The 18,122-nt window shown below is 41.4% G+C and overlaps 1 protein-coding gene across 1 annotated transcript in view; it reads right to left on the bottom strand.

The window, feature by feature from the left end:
• The window catches only part of abcc8 (ATP-binding cassette, sub-family C (CFTR/MRP), member 8), a 38,004-nt gene that overhangs the window by 17,731 nt on the left and 2,151 nt on the right, over positions 1-18,122 (bottom strand). The window contains exons 2-13 of the mRNA XM_028408080.1: positions 17,199-17,361; positions 14,246-14,387; positions 12,856-12,977; positions 11,565-11,731; positions 9,683-9,925; positions 7,451-7,639; positions 6,426-6,590; positions 6,172-6,327; positions 3,292-3,426; positions 2,571-2,733; positions 2,002-2,042; positions 1,423-1,568 (exon numbers count right to left, since the gene is read on the bottom strand). Of these exons, the coding sequence (XP_028263881.1) occupies positions 1,423-1,568; positions 2,002-2,042; positions 2,571-2,733; positions 3,292-3,426; positions 6,172-6,327; positions 6,426-6,590; positions 7,451-7,639; positions 9,683-9,925; positions 11,565-11,731; positions 12,856-12,977; positions 14,246-14,387; positions 17,199-17,361 (1,832 nt within the window). The remainder of the gene's footprint in view (positions 1-1,422; positions 1,569-2,001; positions 2,043-2,570; positions 2,734-3,291; positions 3,427-6,171; positions 6,328-6,425; positions 6,591-7,450; positions 7,640-9,682; positions 9,926-11,564; positions 11,732-12,855; positions 12,978-14,245; positions 14,388-17,198; positions 17,362-18,122) is intronic.

The following is an 18,122-nucleotide window of genomic DNA, read 5'->3' as shown; positions in this document are numbered from 1 at the left end:
GCTACAATGAATTTAGAGTTAGGTCATCCACATCCCTGTACTGAGAGAATTATGAGCTATGAAGCATCAACATCTTCAGCCCAGAGGTGTACAAGTGAACATGTTAAATTGGAGAGAGATTTTGCAGCATTGGTTCTTCATATTGTTACCATCATTACAGAAATGTTTTCATGCTGAGTGAGTCCACGCTTGGAGACTTATAAAGTGTGTCAGATCATGCTGTTCTGAAATACACACTTCAAAGGATCAGAGGCTGCTTCCACATCCCTCCTATAGCTAAACTACCAACACAGCCTCATTAACATACATCATATGATCTATGAAGCCATTCCTGTAACCATTTTAATCGCCACTAACCACAGAGCTGTGATCATTACAACATGACAGAGATGACAGGATTTAGAGAGACTTGCCCTAAAGGGCTCTGCTTCATTGATTTTATGAGGTGTCCTTAGAGGGCATCAATCCCTTTCACGGTAAATTCATTCATAGTTGATTTTTTTCGAATGACCAGGGTGTATAGCTTATACAGCTACAAGTCAATGTAGCATCTATCTGCCTTCAGGTCTACAGAAGACCTAGAAATCCTGCAACAATAAAACTGTATAAAACTACTTGACTAACAGCACACACCAGACTTCCTTTCATTATAGAAGGCCAAGAGGCCACCAGTCTGTGCCGAGCTGGACAGTAAATGGGTCAACCCTCTGTACAGCCTCACATCTGAGGTGGAATAATGGATTACCTCCACAGGTTATTTATATATGGTATGTTACATACTGTACATAAATATGGCTGTGGCTGGTGCGGTATAGAGCTAGATTAGAGTTTTCCACTTCCCTCCCCCGCCCTGACTGCATGCATGCTGATGTTTCCTTGGGCAAAACACTTAACTCAAGTTGCTCTATTGGTGTGTGAATGTGTGTGTGTATTTGTATTTGTGAAACAGTGTACAGTGCTTTTTTTTTACAGACGATTTCCCATTTATACTTTGAATCAGTAAACACAAATATACATAACTAGCACAGCACAGGGCTATAAACAGTTAAGAAATCTACTTCTACATCTGAAGTAGAGAAAATGGAAGATACGTCTTCATTGATAATGATCACTTTATTTAATAAGCAAAGCCACCAGAAGGATGTCAGATAACAAAGAATTGGTTGTGCTGAATCGACCAATGTTGTGGTTCACTAACTGCAGACCTATTGAACTGAAATAAATAAATGTCAATGTACAAAATAAAGAGGAGAGAAGGCATGTGTTCTACAGCAGGAAAAAAAGCTCAAGGGCTTCCTGTTTGTATCACTACTCTGCTCACTCTACTAAACACGCTACTACACGCTCCTAAAACTGTTAAGAATCCGCTCACCCTATAATTTAATAATTTACATAAAAATCTGCATGAATTTGGTTTCTCACCTAACGAGAGCTTTGACCGTGGAGCGTACCACACTGGAGAGGAGGAAGAGGGGCGTGACCAGGATGTGAAAGAGGGACAGAGAGGCAAAGGCCACAGCTGGAGACAGATCAGCGTCCTCGGAGATGTGCACGTGAACCACAAACGTCTGCAGGATCAAAGTGAAGATAAAGAGAGTCTCAGAAGCACAAATCCTTCAACAATGTGTTGTCTTGTCAGGAGTTTGAGGATTAAATTAAAATCAAAGATCAAACATCTTTCTGGGTTTGTCCTCGAGTCACCCTGCTCCTTGGTACCTGTCTGACTTTTCTAATTTGTCACCATTTAGGTCTGCAGCCGTGAAGGACTTTTATAAATACAGACAGGCTGTAGTGCTGTCAGAAAGTCCTCTCAGTCCCTGGCAAATGTCACCAGACATCTACCAGTCAGACTGTCTCTGCTCTGTCCTTTACAGTGAGAGACAGACATTAGGATGCACTCTAGTCAATATCATAAGCAGACACAGCCATCATAAGCATAGGTTTTGAATGAAAATGAATGAATGAATGAATGAATGAATTTATTAAAGACTTCACACTCACCGTCAACACAGCTGCGATAGGAATGGCTGCATTCATGAAAACTGAAAGAAGAACACAAAACCATAGAGAACTGAGAAGCCTTTTTCAGGATTTAATAAATATAATTTCTTCAATGTTTCCTAACATCCTGGATATGAATCCTCATTGATATCTGTTGCTCGTGGCTTTTCTGCTGTTTTCCTTTACGTTTATGTGGCAAATTAAAACTATATGTAAAAGAAACTGCATGGATGTAAAGATAAAAATGAAGCAACCGCTGTGCTGAGATGGTGGTGAAAAAATTATTATTGCTTCATTACTCTGAATTCAGGGAAATTAATGATTAAATCTGCACTTATTGATTTTAGATTAGATGGTCACAGGACTGGAGCCATGCAGACTGCAGCTGCTCTTTATCAAGAGGGTGGAAGAAAACACAGAGGACAGACTGTACACAGATACATGTAAACAAGATCAAACATTAGTTACTGCCACATCTATCACTGGTTTACTCGTTGAACAGAATGGCATTTATTCTACAAAGATATTATAATTGCACCCTTTGCTCTGTATGGAGGTCAGTGTCTTACTGGATATGGATGTGTAAAGAGCGAAGGCCTGCAGGCTGGTGAGCTCCTTTCCCCTGGTCTCCTCCACACTGTCACAGAAGATGTTCTCCCAGGCATACAGCTTCAGCAGTTTGATGCCCCGAAGCAGCTCGTTGGTCTTCTTTAGACGCTCACTTGAGTACTCCTGAAAGATGGACTTTGATTACTTAAACGGCAGCCCGACACATCGAGGACACTAACCACCCCCCATCACAAGTAATCACCTCTTAACTAAACATCTAAGACACCAAAGTGTTTTAAAGTTTCTGTAAAATAAGCAGTGGAGTGATATTTGTTTATGGTTATTCATATCTTGGTCAATGAAGAAGAGATGCAAATAAATTATTGGATGCAAAATTAGAGTCACCAACATGTCAGAATACCTATTATAAGGTGAAATAAAGTGCAAGGCATATTATAAAAAACACAAACCTCAAATTTGATTTCATGCGGTTTGTGGAAAACCTTATTACATTTTCCCTATTGAGTTCAGTTTATCAGTGGGAAGCAGGAGACGAGCAAGATGAGCTTATATTATGTGCAAGCTGTCTGACAGACCTTGAAAAAAACAGTGGTTCATGATGCTTTATCCAACAGGGGAAAATAGCTAGTGTCTATACCTCCCACAGTGAATATAGCATCACTAAAAATAAATGAAAATAGTACCACATCACTGTATAAAATGATTCAGAAAAAAACTCACCAGAGTGCTCTTCTGTGTATGTGAAAGCTTTGTGGCCACAAAGTATTGAACAGGAGCTAACACAGTGATGACGGTCGCTCCAATCAAGGCACTGATTCCCAAGAGGTAGTAGAGCAGGATCACTCCCACGACAATCTGTGAGGGGAAGATGCACACAAAGCAGAAAATATTAACTGTGTAGTGGGAAAACAAAAGCAGTTTTCAGTTACACAATGCTCGCTCTGACCTTCTTAAAAACCAAAGTCACTGCACCTCTCTGTGAGTCAAGGTGACCCTGGGCATTGTCAATGCAGCAGGACACAGAAAAAATGTCATTCAATAGATTCAAACATTTTTACTAGGTCTGGGGCCAATACTCAACATTGTATTTTTTGATGAAATTAAATTGAATTAAAGGCTTTTGATTAAAATGAGGATTTCTGCATCCTCCAGTGCTCTGATTGTTAAGCATCTCAGTAATTAATGGCCTACAACAGAGACAAGGAGACAAGCCATGCATGCTTCCTCCTGTTATTGGCTCCCTTCCAGTCATTGCCCTTGCTACAGCATTCAGAAATCTCCAGGACGCACTAAACCAGATGGAGATGGATGTGACATTTCACACTCTCACACCCTCCTTCATCTGTCACAGGAAAATGCGAACTGCGGGAGACAAGGTGAGAAACACAACAGAGGGAGACGAAAAGGCGGAAGAAACAAGACAAGGCAAGTATTTTTTGGTATTTCTGAAATCTGCACAGAAACAACAAAGATGGTAAACACCTGAATTCCACTCAGCTTAGCTGGCTATACTGTTATCATGCTGACTCGTCACAGCTTACTCCACTCTTGATGGATCAACATCATTGGTGATAAAACTGGATGTCAGATCCTAAATGTCAAATGTCCCTGACGAATAAAGGATTTTTGTGTTGACATATGGTCACACAATATACATCACAGTCATACTGACACACAAATGCTTTCATGTAGTCTATAAAAGATGTGTTGACTGATCATAACAGGATAAGCTCTTTAAAAATTAATGAGTTCACCCCCACCAAACTGTCAGTCTGCACTTATATTCATGTCTGTCCAGGCTGATATATTTTCACACCTTTAACCAATGACCTTTGACCTTTGACCTTTGACCACCTACGTATTATCAATCTACATTTCCTCAAAACTCTGTTAGGACTTTTGTGTCATTTATTTTCTCCAAACAGTCACTGACACAGGCATCAGATCAACAAATGTGAACGCAAAAATGTGACTGTTGGATACTGGTATCAATTTCTGTACCAGTGTCGGTACAAGGACTGGTATTGGTTTAGACATGCTGATATTTAATTCCTTGCAGCAGCCATTATATTTTATTCAGAGGTATAGATATTGTTTGTGACGTAAAAGTACAGTTGTGTACCAGTATCAAATTTCTGATACACACTCTAAGTACCAGTAAAAGTACCGGTGTGTTTTGACATGGATGGCCATGATACTGATGCCTGTTGCTTATGAGGATGCATTTGTCCCGCTGCTTCGGGCACCTGCAGTATGTTTCCTGCTATTTTTGTGTCAATGTCAAATCACTGGCTCACAGAGCACAGCACAGAGCTGGTTAAAGGACATGTGCTTTTGCAAACACCAATGTTATTATGTGTCTGGTGAGACTACAAATAGGCTAATCACCAAAAAAGAACAAAAAACATTGGAATTTAAAGACTGGAGTGCAACACAATAAAACACCTCTGTGATCACTGGCCAGCATCAAAAGCCCAGCAACACATCTCCCCAGGCTGCAGGTACAATGGATTCATTTACAGTCTGTAACAGAGAGGTGGGTACAGACAGTGAATACTAATGTAGCTGAAATCTAGGAGATACCAGCAGGCTGACGGGAGTGAAGGAGGGAATGCAAATCATGTGCGAAGTCATACAAAATATTATAGAAAAGCATCTAACAGACAATTACAGAATGGTATAGTGTGCCATCCAACCGTCTGCCAGCACTGTGTGTGTAAACACATTTAAAGCCACAGCAGGTGGAATCTGTTTCACACAGATTAAATAAAAGGCTAGAGGGAAACTATCTGTAGACAAGTGATGATATGTGTAAATATTTCAGCAGATTTTCTGTGATTCTGAGAAGCCACATGACATCCAGAGGGGGTGACATTATATTTTCATTATGCAGCACAAGGCTTGCATGTAACGCTACATGAATGATCATAACAATAACACACAATCTACTTAGGACAGTGTTTCAAAGCATGAAGGTTACAGGCCTGCAACTGACCACACATATTTACTGTTAAACTATTATTGACTTATTGAGGGGTTTTAACACCTGACGCTCACTTATCAGCGCTTTGTGTACGACCCTTAATTCTACATGATTGTAAAGACAGCTTCACCTTTAAAACAGCTTAATGAGGAAAACACAACAGAACCATCAAATTATACACAACCTAATATGTCTGTGCTTAATAATTACAGTTTAGTAAAGGAGTTTTCATGCATAACAGGGTTAAGAGAACAGTGTGACACCTGTGACCTGTCATAGTGTGCTTCAATAAATCAATAAATTGTTGATAGAAAACACATTTAAAGTTGAGTTGTTTTTGGACAGCTGTTTAACCTCAGGGTGAGAGCTGAGCAGACATAGAGGTGCAGTTCCTCACATCTCATTTTACAGAGGTCTGAAATTATTGATGTAAACAACACAGCATTAAGTAAAGAAAAAATCAGCTTTAAAGAAGATGCTGCTTATACCGCTCATACCAACATCTGCTCTCCCCAGTGAAACAATGTGAAGCTGTAATACATCCAAACCAACATCTACTGTACGTGGTGCACTGCATCTCGCTGTCAGTGAGCTAGAAAGAAAAACATGTTTCTCACCTGTACTGGCATGGCGCACAGGTTGGGACACAGGAAGAAGAACCACATGAGCTGGTTGGTATCTATGGCAACCAGGTTGCAGATCTGACCAACAGTTAGCTCGCCCATGGACATGTTAGAGGTGCACAGACGCATGATCTTGTTGTAGATTTTTGTCTGAGGAGAGGACACAAAATGTTCACACACAGCACACCTGCAAACAAAAGATGATTTTCTTCATTGTGATGGCAAACACATCACATCTTCTCTCATACCTGTATGGCTCCTCGCAGGTTGATGCCAGTCTCAATAGCCACGTAGTAGGAGGCCTGGAGAAAAGTCCTCTGCAGGAGCAGGGCAAAGAACAGCAGCACTGCCAGCACATATGCATTCTCAAGGAACTCCTTGGAGGAAATGAAATAGATACCAAGCAGTCTCATCTGGAGGGGGAGGCAGGGAGAAGAAGGGAGAGAGGTATTGACCAATTTATAATTGTATGTCAGGCAGAAACCAAGGTCAATAATACGGGCTGGACCCTGCAGGATTGGATTTCAGGATTGAAATCATTTCAGTTCAGAAAAGAATTTAACCACATTATTCCTTCTAATTTACATTAAATTAAAATATCAATTTCATTCCACAGCAGGCCTTTAAATATATGTGTGAAACTCTATTAAACTGAAGTGAACACAGCTGATAAGTGGGCATGAGCTGGAAACTCAAGAACAATGTTCAGACTCTGTATCTGTCCCAGAGATGAATTAATTCCCCAGGGGGAAATTACAGACTATTAATTAGTAAAGTGCTTCAGCACATACAAACCCCTCCTTGAAGCTGGCAGCACAAATTAAGCAACCAAAAGTTTTGCCTTTCTCTGAGATACAGACTCAAAATAGCTCCTTATCTCTAAACGGATTCACTGTCTAGAACATTCACTGTGAGTGCTGTAGGTTTCTTTTTATCACTCTCAGAGCAACTCTATTCCATTGCAATGCTTAGAAGTGACTTTCAAACAAATAATTGAAGAGTTATTCTTAAAGGACTGCCCTGAGTGGAATCTAAGAAACCGAGACAGCTCCGGCAGCAATAAGTATCTAAATATTTGATAAGGCTTAAATTAGTGCACCATCGGGCAGGTGTACAGGGGAGAGGATGGCACAGTAAGAGTCCTACCAAACTGCAACTTTAACCTTTGAGAAGCAACAGGCCATGTGACAGTTTTTTTTTCATAAAAGTCAGCAGCATGATGTAGCACAAAGGCAGAGACTTTATTCCCTCTGTTATGGTGTGGATCCCTCACCGGTTGCTGAATGGTGCGATTGTCTTTGCTGATGTGGTGTACAATGCCAGAGATGCAGAGAGGGCCAGCGAAGCCCAGCAGGTCAGCCATGAAACGAAATGTGATGCTGAGGATGAGAGGTCTGCCGAAGGCTTTTCTCAAGGCCTGCCAGATCCATTTTGGACCCAGTGGTGCTGTGCCCTGAGGTCTCTAGAGGACGATACAAAGAAAAAGGGTCAAAGGGAGAGAAACATGAGAAGGATGAGTGAATATCCTGAGGAGAAATGACATGTTCTGATACTGAATCAGTACAGGTTAGGGTTAAATACAATGTTTGCTTCCTCAAATGACTTGGGTAATTAAGATCTAAATTACAAAAATGAATCACAAGCATCTAGTGACACACAGCCATCAATGCAGAAATGAGCAAACTGCATGGCAGAGTAACTAGGCTGGAGTGGCTCTTCTCTGAGGAGCTGCACTGGCAGCAGAAAAGAATGAAAAGAAATGAGGTTAGATGAAAAATAGCTACTGAGTAAGCAAGGGGAAATAATTGCTTGAACATAAAAGCTGAATCAACACCATTAACTCAAGAGTTGGTCCACCGCTGCTACAGAAAGCTGCAAAATCAGGTCAAGTTCAAGGCTTCCCTCCCTGCAGCTCAGTCCACCTCATACATACAGCAGAATTGCTCTGTAAGTACTGATGCTGAAAAACCACATCAGTGATGCAGAGGATCAAACCGGCAATTTAACGAGACAGAAGCCTGTCTTATTAAATCACAGGGTCAAACAAATCTCCAAGGAAGGTTTGTAATTATTAATAACGTTCAATACATTAACGTCACAAACAACGCAACAGCTCAGTTCCATGAGTCAGTTAGTGATGATCAGAGGAACATCTGGACCATCGCGGTGCTGTAAACAGTCCCACAACAATTTCACTGCGTGTGCTCGAACATGACTGAGTCATTCTCAGCACTGTGAGAACCGACGTGACCATTATCACGTCTGTCTATGTTTCCATTTGAGCACAAACTAAACCTCAGCAGCCGTACTCTCACTGTGCACATCACACACACACACATCTTCGTTCATTCCACCTAGGCTTCAAACAGCTAAAGAAGGGGGATGCTTCATTCTCACACTCTGAGTGAAACAAGCTTCCCATGAAGCGCAGTGCTTTCACCCCCGCAGGGGTCGAGATGTCACCTCGTTCACAGTAGAATGGGAATGACCCGGCGCCTCCGGGCCCTCCTCTAAATGCGCCACCACCCTTCCCCACTGCTCCACTGGGATCTCTCAGTCTCTCTCATCCCTCGCTCCTGCCGGAAGGAAGTGGGGTTGCATTCACACCGGACGGCAGCAGTGACGAATCTCTGTGACCTTCCAAACACTGGAAAACAATGACCCTGCAGAGGAGGCCCCTTCACCGCTGACCTCTGACACACGCTCCAAAAGTGAGCAGAAAGAACGGCAAAGGCAAATGTTACCAGGAAACATCCTGGACTTAGACATACAGAGAGACTGAAAACCAGGCAAAAGCAGTGTCAGCACCGTGTCCTTAATAATATATCATTGAATCATTCATTTTTCAAATGTGATTTTAAAGAACTACTACTACAAGTGTCAGTGGAAGAGGAGGAGGAGGATTTAAAAGGTGTAAATTCCTAATTCTTAGATGAACTCTTGTTCCAAAAACCCACAAAGATCAACATGCAAAGCCAATACTGGAAGAAACTGATGTGAAGTGACCAGTGCTGACAATGACTGTGCCACCTTCATGTTGGAGGTGAGACAACAAACACCCTACAGTGATCAGCAAAGCAACCTGGTAAAACAGAACAGCAGCCAGTGTGTGCAAATTTGCAACCACCACAAAGTGATGCGGTTTTCTAAAAAGAGGATGTGCATGCCGGTTGTGGCAGTGTTCCATTAAAGTGTTTACACCACGCAGTAATCAAATCTATGACGTCTGAATGAAGTTTAGTGGTCCCAGATCAGCCATGACTGAGTCATCAGATTAAACTCTGTTTTTAAGAAAACTTCAGAAGGAAAACATTGTGGGTTTTCTAGATCACTTAATGCACATGTCTGCCTGACCTTAAACAGCTTTATTAGGATAACTGACCAACAAATGGGCTTAAATAAAGTGTAGTGGGGACATCAGAGTAAGATAAGCTGAGCTCTTAATATCTCTGCTATAACAAAATGTACTTGTACAGTTTTTGCATGCTCAGTAGTGTGAACCGACCTTCTGGTCTTCAAACGCTTTGCGGAGCTTGATATAGTTGGTGAGCGCTCTCATCGCAATGGGCAATTTTCCTATGACCTTGAGGTCGATGGGCCGTCTGTGGGCGGAGGTAATGAAGGTGTTCATCCACCAGTAGGTGGCTTTGGACAGCAGGTTGACGAAGGGCTGCAGGAAACGAACGCCGAGGTCCTGAAGGTCTTCAGGGGGCTTCACCTCTGTCGGATTGGCAAAACACATGTAGCGCTGTGACAGAAAGAAGCAGGATTTATTGTTATAGTTGAGGGGAAAGTAGCATTTATAATTTTGCACACACAGTGTGTATGGGAGCTACCACATACTGGTTATGTCAGCAGAAGACACTCTTATTACTGGGTTAAATTAGAGCACTGAAAGATAGATTGTCTTTACTGTGCAATAATTACTAGTTGCTTGATATCGCCATGGCAATTTTCAACACTTGCAAAGCTTCATATGGATATTCCTCCATCCCTGCAAATGTCAGCTGAATGGAAAAAGCCACCATAAAGATGTGCCACAGTTAATTTTAGCTTTGTGATGTTCTGTAATGAAGAGGAAGAGCACAGTGTGTTTTCTTTAAACACATAAAGGACCAGGTCCTTTGGGTTTTAGGATTTTGTTTCAAAATTGTCATGGGAGTCACTTTTTTTTGTGTTTAGTTTCCCTTTTAATATTTCTGTTTATCTTGTTTCTATGTTTACATTTCTGTCAATATGCTGTTATCTATAATATTATTATGGTGGTTTCGTCTGTAGTGTCTGTTTATTTTTGTGATTAAAAGTCTAATTAAAATACATTAGGGAAAAAAATTGGCATGTGAAGAATATTCAACAATTGTATTTATTATGTATCCATTAATGCAGTATATCAGTCAAATTTGCATAAATAAGGACCAGCTAATTTAAATGATGGCAGCCAATCAAAGCAAGTCATGGGTGGATTACTGAGTATTCAATCACATCAGTAATAATTAATTTTAACAATGTAATTACTTATCATATATATGCTTTCATAATACTAATGTTTATGATATAGTGGATAACTGTGCTCTGTGCAGACCTTTACAATGCTAACTGCAGGGCATGGTGGGAAATCATTTTCAGACAGAGTCAGACACAGTTAGAGGTGTGTGCTCAATGCAGAGGTTAACAATGACAAACACCCTCTAAACTGTGAGAGGGAAAATGAGGGGAAAGTGTTCTGACATTTTCTTTCCTGTTCAAAAAGAGTCAGATGGCTGAAAATGTCAAAAGCTAAAAAATCAAAAGCCTAGTACAAATACAAGCACAAACAGTGTGACCAACAAAATACAACTATACAAACCCAACAACAGATCACCAAGTGTGTGTTAGAAGATTTTAGTCAATCAGTTCTGCAGACCATGTTAATCCAGTTTTAGCCACATTTAGCAGCCTCTAGACTCAATATTTGACCAATGCTTCAACCTAAAACATGCAAAACTATACTAAAATGATAAGCTCATTTTACCAGCTGGAAAAACTGGCAGCAATGTAATGTTAGCATGCTGATGCTAACATTCAAGTTAAGGCACATGCTTTTCTATCATCTCACATAGTGATAGTGAGATAAGCGGTATTGGCGCTTCGATAATGTGTCAGCTAACAGTATGCTACCAATTTATTGACAGCAATGACAGCTGTGTGAAAGCTGTCACCATCACATGTAACCAAAGATAAATCTCTGCATCTGACCTATTTTTAACACTTTGTGAGGCTTCTCTGATCACTCATCACTTGAGCCATTTGAATTCAAACAAGCAGAGATAACTGAAGCTAGAAGCAGGCTATATTCAGCCACACACGCCTCCACACACGAGACCAAACACACACAAACACACACTCACCCTGCCCAGGATAACATTGATCTCAACAGCGAGTAGGAGCCCATAGAGCAGCACCAGCAGTCCAGTGATGCAGTAGCGTAGCTGCCTCAGGCCGATGCCATGCTCAGTGTACTTGGCAAACTTGATGGTCTTCATGGTGAAGGCCAGGACCCAGTAGATCAGCAGGGCTGGGAGCAGAGAACATAAACACAATAAATTTCAGGCCAGAAGATAAATAATGCAGACTTACATTACAGTCTGAATCGAAGGTGTGTCACCAATATTAGATCACTGTAACTCAAACTGGATTTGTTCAATTTTGTTCAATTGTGTTTTGTTACAATCTTAGGCACATTTATATGTGTCAACCAACTGATCATTCTATATGCAGGCAGGCAGCATTTATCATTTAGCTCAGTTCTGATGTGTCCTATATGCTGTGTGTTTCTTCCTCCTGATGCTGTGTGTGACTGCTGTCAAGATCAACACCTACAATCCAGCAAATATAAGGTACGGTAGGTCAATTGCCTTTCTTTCATACAGATGTTTTGATAGAGCCATGCCAGTTCAACAGGTTTATTGTAAATATTGAAAGATTGATTGTAAAAACACTGATAACGTGTTTTCAGAATAAGTCTACACTTAGAGCAGAGTGGCTAGTCATCCAGTCCCACTCTGCAATTAATCATATACAGTGCCTGATGAACATAGCATAGCGTGACAATCAGTCATGTCCAGACAGATCCTGCTGTGCAATCATGTACAGCCGGATCCCTGTTTACAAGATGAAACTCTGTCTGCATGTGATATGGAGACCTACAGTCAAAGGGAGTTTGATGACTTGATGGGAGTAGAGAGGAGTGAATCAAGGGCAGCACACGGAGGAGCTAATGATGCATGAGAAGCAGAGCAGAGGTCTAACCACTCCACAAGCAAACGTGGGTGTTATATAATAAGAACTAATGAACAAAGAAGAATATGGACAAGAAATTGGGGGTGAAGAAAGATTATAACACTACACTAAATATATGCAGGTTTCTTTCTTTTAAAACTACCGTAATTAATACCCACTCAGAGGAGAACAGGATGTTGCTGATGATATTGCCTTCAATTATTTTGCAGTCTTACCTGAGCCATTAAAGTGTGAATGTATGAACACTGACCCTGCTTCCCTTTTTCTATCATTATATCATCCCAATTACGTCTGAAAAAAATCAGCTGTTGTTCTGAATGAAAGGGTTGACAAGTTTTAAATTACATCATTTATAAAGCTGAGAGCTGCTATGGAGCAGAGATGAAGGTAATACTGCACCTAATAGTAGTTTGGGGAAGTTGGAGGTCTCGATGTTATGATAGTAGACAATAGAGGTGATGGCAGCCATGAAGGCCAGAGCTGCAGGCATGTACAGGTGAAGATGGAGGGATTGGCTGAACCTGCAAAAGAAAGAACATGATCAGGTTAAAATGAGCACACATGGTAAGGGGACCAGGGACATCATAGTCAGAAAGGCAGTTTTTGGCTTGGATAGACACATATTTAGGCCATGAGCAGGGTAATGACAATAGTGTTTGAATTTTTAAGGCTAATAAAGCAGCCCAATTGCAGCCAAAAAGATGGCAGAGAAGCTTCTTGCAGATCAGAGAATTTCACCTCAAAAATGTTGTTAAAAGGTATTCTTTTTAACATCATGATCTTTTTCTAAACTCACAAAGTCATGTGCTTGACCCTAGACAGTGACTAAAAACAAAATCAAAGTGAAATGTAAACACAGGGCATAAACGATAAATGTTTGGAGTAATGTCATAGCCACCATCTGGTCCTCCACTTCTGTTTGAAGGCCAGTCCAAGTAAAGATTTATTGTTCTAGCAATGTGGCCAAATCTGGCCATGTGTTGTTTTTGGAAACATCAACCAAATCTAACTCATACATTAAGATGTGCTGACCTTCTGATACAGACAGATGTAACCAACCATCACAGGCTCTTCAGCTCTGATGTCAGAATAAAAAAGGGCCTATGAAGTGGCAAAACGGTGGAGAACTCTCCTCTTCACTTTAGTAAAAGCACAATCTGCTGAAAAGGCTGAATGTTTACTGGACCATTTGCTCAATCAGGTTATGGACGGACACACAGTCTCCAGTCAGAGAGAAAGGAGAAAATGAGTGCAGAGAGTCTTCCAGCTGTGCCTCACAGAGACTATTCATTGACTATAGTCTGAGGAGCTCAGCCTCCTGAGCTGTTTCATGAGCAGACATGATTATAATGTTTTTTATAATAATATTGGAGCATATGTTCGTTACCTATATTTTCTGCAGAACTAACACATCCATTCAGCAACCAGAGAAAAAGCAGCAGCTCTATTTGTGTTGGCTCCTGATGGATATGTGTCATATGTGCTCTGGTGCCGTTGTCCATGCAGGGTTGACTCAGTGCAGCTCATCGACTTGTTTTCAGTTGGCAGTGATGAGAAATGGAGCAGAACACAAACACTTGGCTTCTGACTGCTCTGTTTGTGTCTATTTCTGGCCGATGGTACTGTAGCACGTCTTTGTATAAGCAGTGGAGTTAAAAAACCACATAATAAGGACACACATTATAAAGCCTCTCTTTTTCCACTGTGTGCTCTTTTTATATTTTATTGTAACAAAGAAATGGATTTGTTGTTAAACTCATGCCAAAGTTTTTTTGCATTTTTAACATACCCATCTGAGACAATACCCTCAGCGATCTCACAGACGAGGATGAAAAGCAGGACAAAGGTGAGTAACCATCGCAGGTTGTGACCAGGAAAATGCAGCCAGGTGCTGTGGTGGATGTGGACCTTTGAGCTTTGGCTGCCCCAACCTCAACACAGGAAAAAGAAAAGAAACCTTTATAAATCTCAGAAGTGTTTTACACACACACCACACACACACACATACATACAGACATGGTCAACAGAGACTGAGATGATAGACAAAAAATAAACCTGTTGGCAGCCTTAAATTCATCGTGCTACATGACAAAGTACCCTCATACACGCCAGCTGAATAACTTACAGTCTCTGTACGTTATTCAGCCTGCTGGCAGTGTACTACTAGATGGCAGCAAACCAGAGTTGACTTCCAGGAGTAAAGGAGGAACTGTCATCACTTTATTTACATCACTTCATAGCGGTAAGAGTGACTCAGTGGCTGCTGGCCTGACACTAATCAGTCAATTGTTGTAGCTTCTTTGTCCTTTGTCCCATTAATAAGACAGATGTCTCAGCCCACACTATAATATAATACAACCAGAGGACAAAGACTGACACCAAATGCAGTTTGATATTGAGTGAGTTAACACCTCTCTGTTTTAAATGATGCCAATACCTGTCTGTTTTTGGCACCAAAGCAGTTTATCTCACAGAGAAGTGTTGCCACAGGAAGGGCATACACAGTACTGCGCCTCTGCCTCTTCCTCTTAAATTCACTCTGCCCACATACTGCTCCATGTGATTAAAATCACCATCACAGTATCCTTCAGCCAGCTGCAGATGATCAGGACTCGGTTTGTGCAACAGAAGGCTGTGGTAGGTGTTGTACTGTGTGTATCTTATATCAGCAGACCTTCATGTGACTATAGGTAAAATTATGAGGCAGCACTTTAAAGAGCAACACATCACATAACTGCAGGGAACAAAAGGTGCAGAACAATAGCTTTTGTCAAGTGAGTTGAGGTGAACAGAAAAGCTTTCACACCTCTGAGGTTTGTCTGAAGTTGTTAGTGAAAGGGCCTGAGTTCTGTGTGACAGAGGAGAGAGAGGAATCCCTACAGTTTACAGCTGGGTTAGCATCCAACAACAGACTCACACTGCCCTTTAGTAGTTGTCACTTTAAACCTGCTCTTTAGCTGAAAGTTGGTAAGTGTTGTGAACAGTGTTAATTTTGGCAGCAATTTCGGATTTAGTTTTTATTTTAGTCTTGTGACTAAAATGTCATTTGATTTTAGTCACATTTTAGTCATCAACATTTTTAAAGTTTTAGTCTAGTTTTAGTCGACTAAATATCAAATAATTTTAGTCGACTAAATCTGCCGTGGATTTAGTCGACTAAAATTCTATGATATATATTTTTCATGAAATATTTAAGGTTTGATTGTGCAATAAAAACAGGCACAGCTTTAACTTGTGTTATTTGAAACAAACATCTCTTTATTTAATTGCTATTACCTTTTCACAAAAGAACCAGTGAACAGTGAGCTGCTCTCCCTGAATACACTGTTCAGTCATGACCTTCTTCATGAATCCTCCATAACTACAGCAAAACACTTCAGTGACAACTTAGAAACAGGTCGCATGCTGTAAAACCATCAGCAGCGGTGTCTTCATTTATAGATTTTGTCACGTGTATCTTTGAACGGAAGTTAAGACGACTCGTCTGCAAATGTCGCTTCAGGTTTATTGTTTTTACCGCTGATAGTCGCTCCGCACGGTTTGTAAACCGTCTTGATTGTCTTGAAATTAAACGTGTCCGTGTGTCTGTTCTCCTGTTTTGTGTGACCATGCATGAGGACGCCTTCTTCCAGCATCGCGGCGCAACGTCCTTACACAGAGAGAGCACTTCTGATTGGCTCTCTGCCGCCGTCTCCTGATTCGTCCCTCCCTTTCCACAAACAAAATTTGCTCTGATTGGATCTCGTCTCCATCAATAATTTCGTCTCGTTTTTATTCGTTGACGAAAGTGTCAATACATTTCGTCTTCGTTTTTGGCACCGTGCGTTAGTTTTTATTTAGTTATCGTCTCGTTTTTATCAGCAAAAAAAGGTCGTTAACGAAAACTATGACGAAAATGATTCGTCAACAAAATTAACACTGGACTTGTGAATTGATTTTTTAAAAAAGAAAGGAGAGACAGAAATGTATATATGGAGGTGAGAATGTGAGAAACGCTGATGAATAGGAGGCCACACACACAGAGGTGTGTTGTAAGAAGTCCTCTTAAATCATTACACTGCTGAAGAATGTTTTAAGGTCAGCCGATTAGTGGGTATTTTTTTTAGCTTCCAAGAAGTGAATGTAAGTCAGTGCAATGGCCTCTGTGTGTCTGCATGGTAATAAATGATTTCGGTATTCTTCCACTTTCTCAAACACAATGGGCAACAGAAACACAGAGCCGGTGTCAACCCAACTGCTGCACTGAATAAGTGTTGTTTTGTGTAAAGGCATTAAATAGATGCACAAATACACACATACACATAACAGATGATGTGACCAGACCACATGTGACTGTAGCAACAAAGTGTATGCAGACCTCCGAGTTTGTCTGTTACATGCAGGTGATGACTGATAGTCCAACAGCCAGAAAGGAGAGCAAATAAGGTGTGACCTAATGCCAGAGTATGCATTTACATGCACACATGTTTGAATCTTAAAAATTTCTCCTAACATACAGATATTTGTTTTAGTCAGAAAGCTACCTAAAATGTGTGTATATTAGAGCATAGAAATCACTGATCCTAGCTCATTAATCCTGTGCAAAGGTAAACATGCTGATAAAGAGAAAACAGAGAAGGGCAGATAGAGAACACACTGAAGTCCATTAATCTACATGCTGACACATCACCTGAGTGTGTGTGGTCTGTGCAGGACGGTGCAGAGTGTAGAGGTTGAGAATCTCACCTCTCAGAGACACTCACCGATGAAGAGGATGGGAAAGGTGATGAAGAGGAGGAAAACATGTGGGACCACATTGAGCGCATCCAAGAAGCAGCCGTTGTTGAGAACCCCTCCATCCACATTGTAGGCCACCGAGTTATTCTCATTCCCACAGAACGCCAAGGACATGGTGGAACCAGGACTCTGCAGGGAACCGGCCAGAGGAACAAGAGGAGGAGGAGATGGAGGAGGGAGAAGGAGGACAGAGAGGGGGGAGAGAGAGCTTTAAAAGAGAAGCTTCTCAGAGCATGTCGTCTTCCGTTTTTTTGTTTTTTTTTACAGGGAACACTGACTGCGTCTTTAGAAGATCCCAGTAATTCCCAAAGTGAACTCCTTCCTGTTCGCTCTTTAATCCAGCTCCCAAATATCCAGTGAAAGAGAGGAGGCAGAGAGGGAGGGAGGAAAAAGGGTCAGAGGCAGTCACAGTGCAGTGCAGTAGCAGCAGCGGCTCCCTCTCCTCTCTAATAGTCTAAGCAGCTTTCCCGGCCATGCTGAAGAGAAACATCTGCATCCCCTCTGCCTGCAGTCTGCAGACATCGTCTAAAGGCTGAGGCAGCGCTGCACAGCTCAACAAGAATGCCTACAGATATGCTCACATCCTTCATCTAACACACACACATGCACAAACACACACAGCTAGAGCAGCGGCGGCATTCTGCAGTGCACCTGCTATTCCTGTCTCTTAGCAAACAAGAGCTCAAAATTGACCTTGGAGCAGCAGAGGGGGGCAGAGTGAGCAAGCGAGCTGGAGGAATAAGCAACAGAAAGGTAGGAAGGCAAGGGCAGGAGGGAAGAGTGATGAAGAGAGAGAGAGAGAGGGAAAGACGAGCGATGGGGGCATGGCAGCTGGATAAACGTCAAACAGAGGTACGTGTGAAGCATGAGCAAGCGCTCATAATCTAAAT

Source organism: Parambassis ranga, chromosome 6 (assembly GCF_900634625.1).
Source record: "Parambassis ranga chromosome 6, fParRan2.1, whole genome shotgun sequence".
In the NCBI taxonomy this organism is placed as follows: domain Eukaryota; kingdom Metazoa; phylum Chordata; class Actinopteri; family Ambassidae; genus Parambassis; species Parambassis ranga.
Note: the sequence above shows the minus strand (reverse complement) of the source record. Positions and strands in the feature narration are given on the sequence as shown.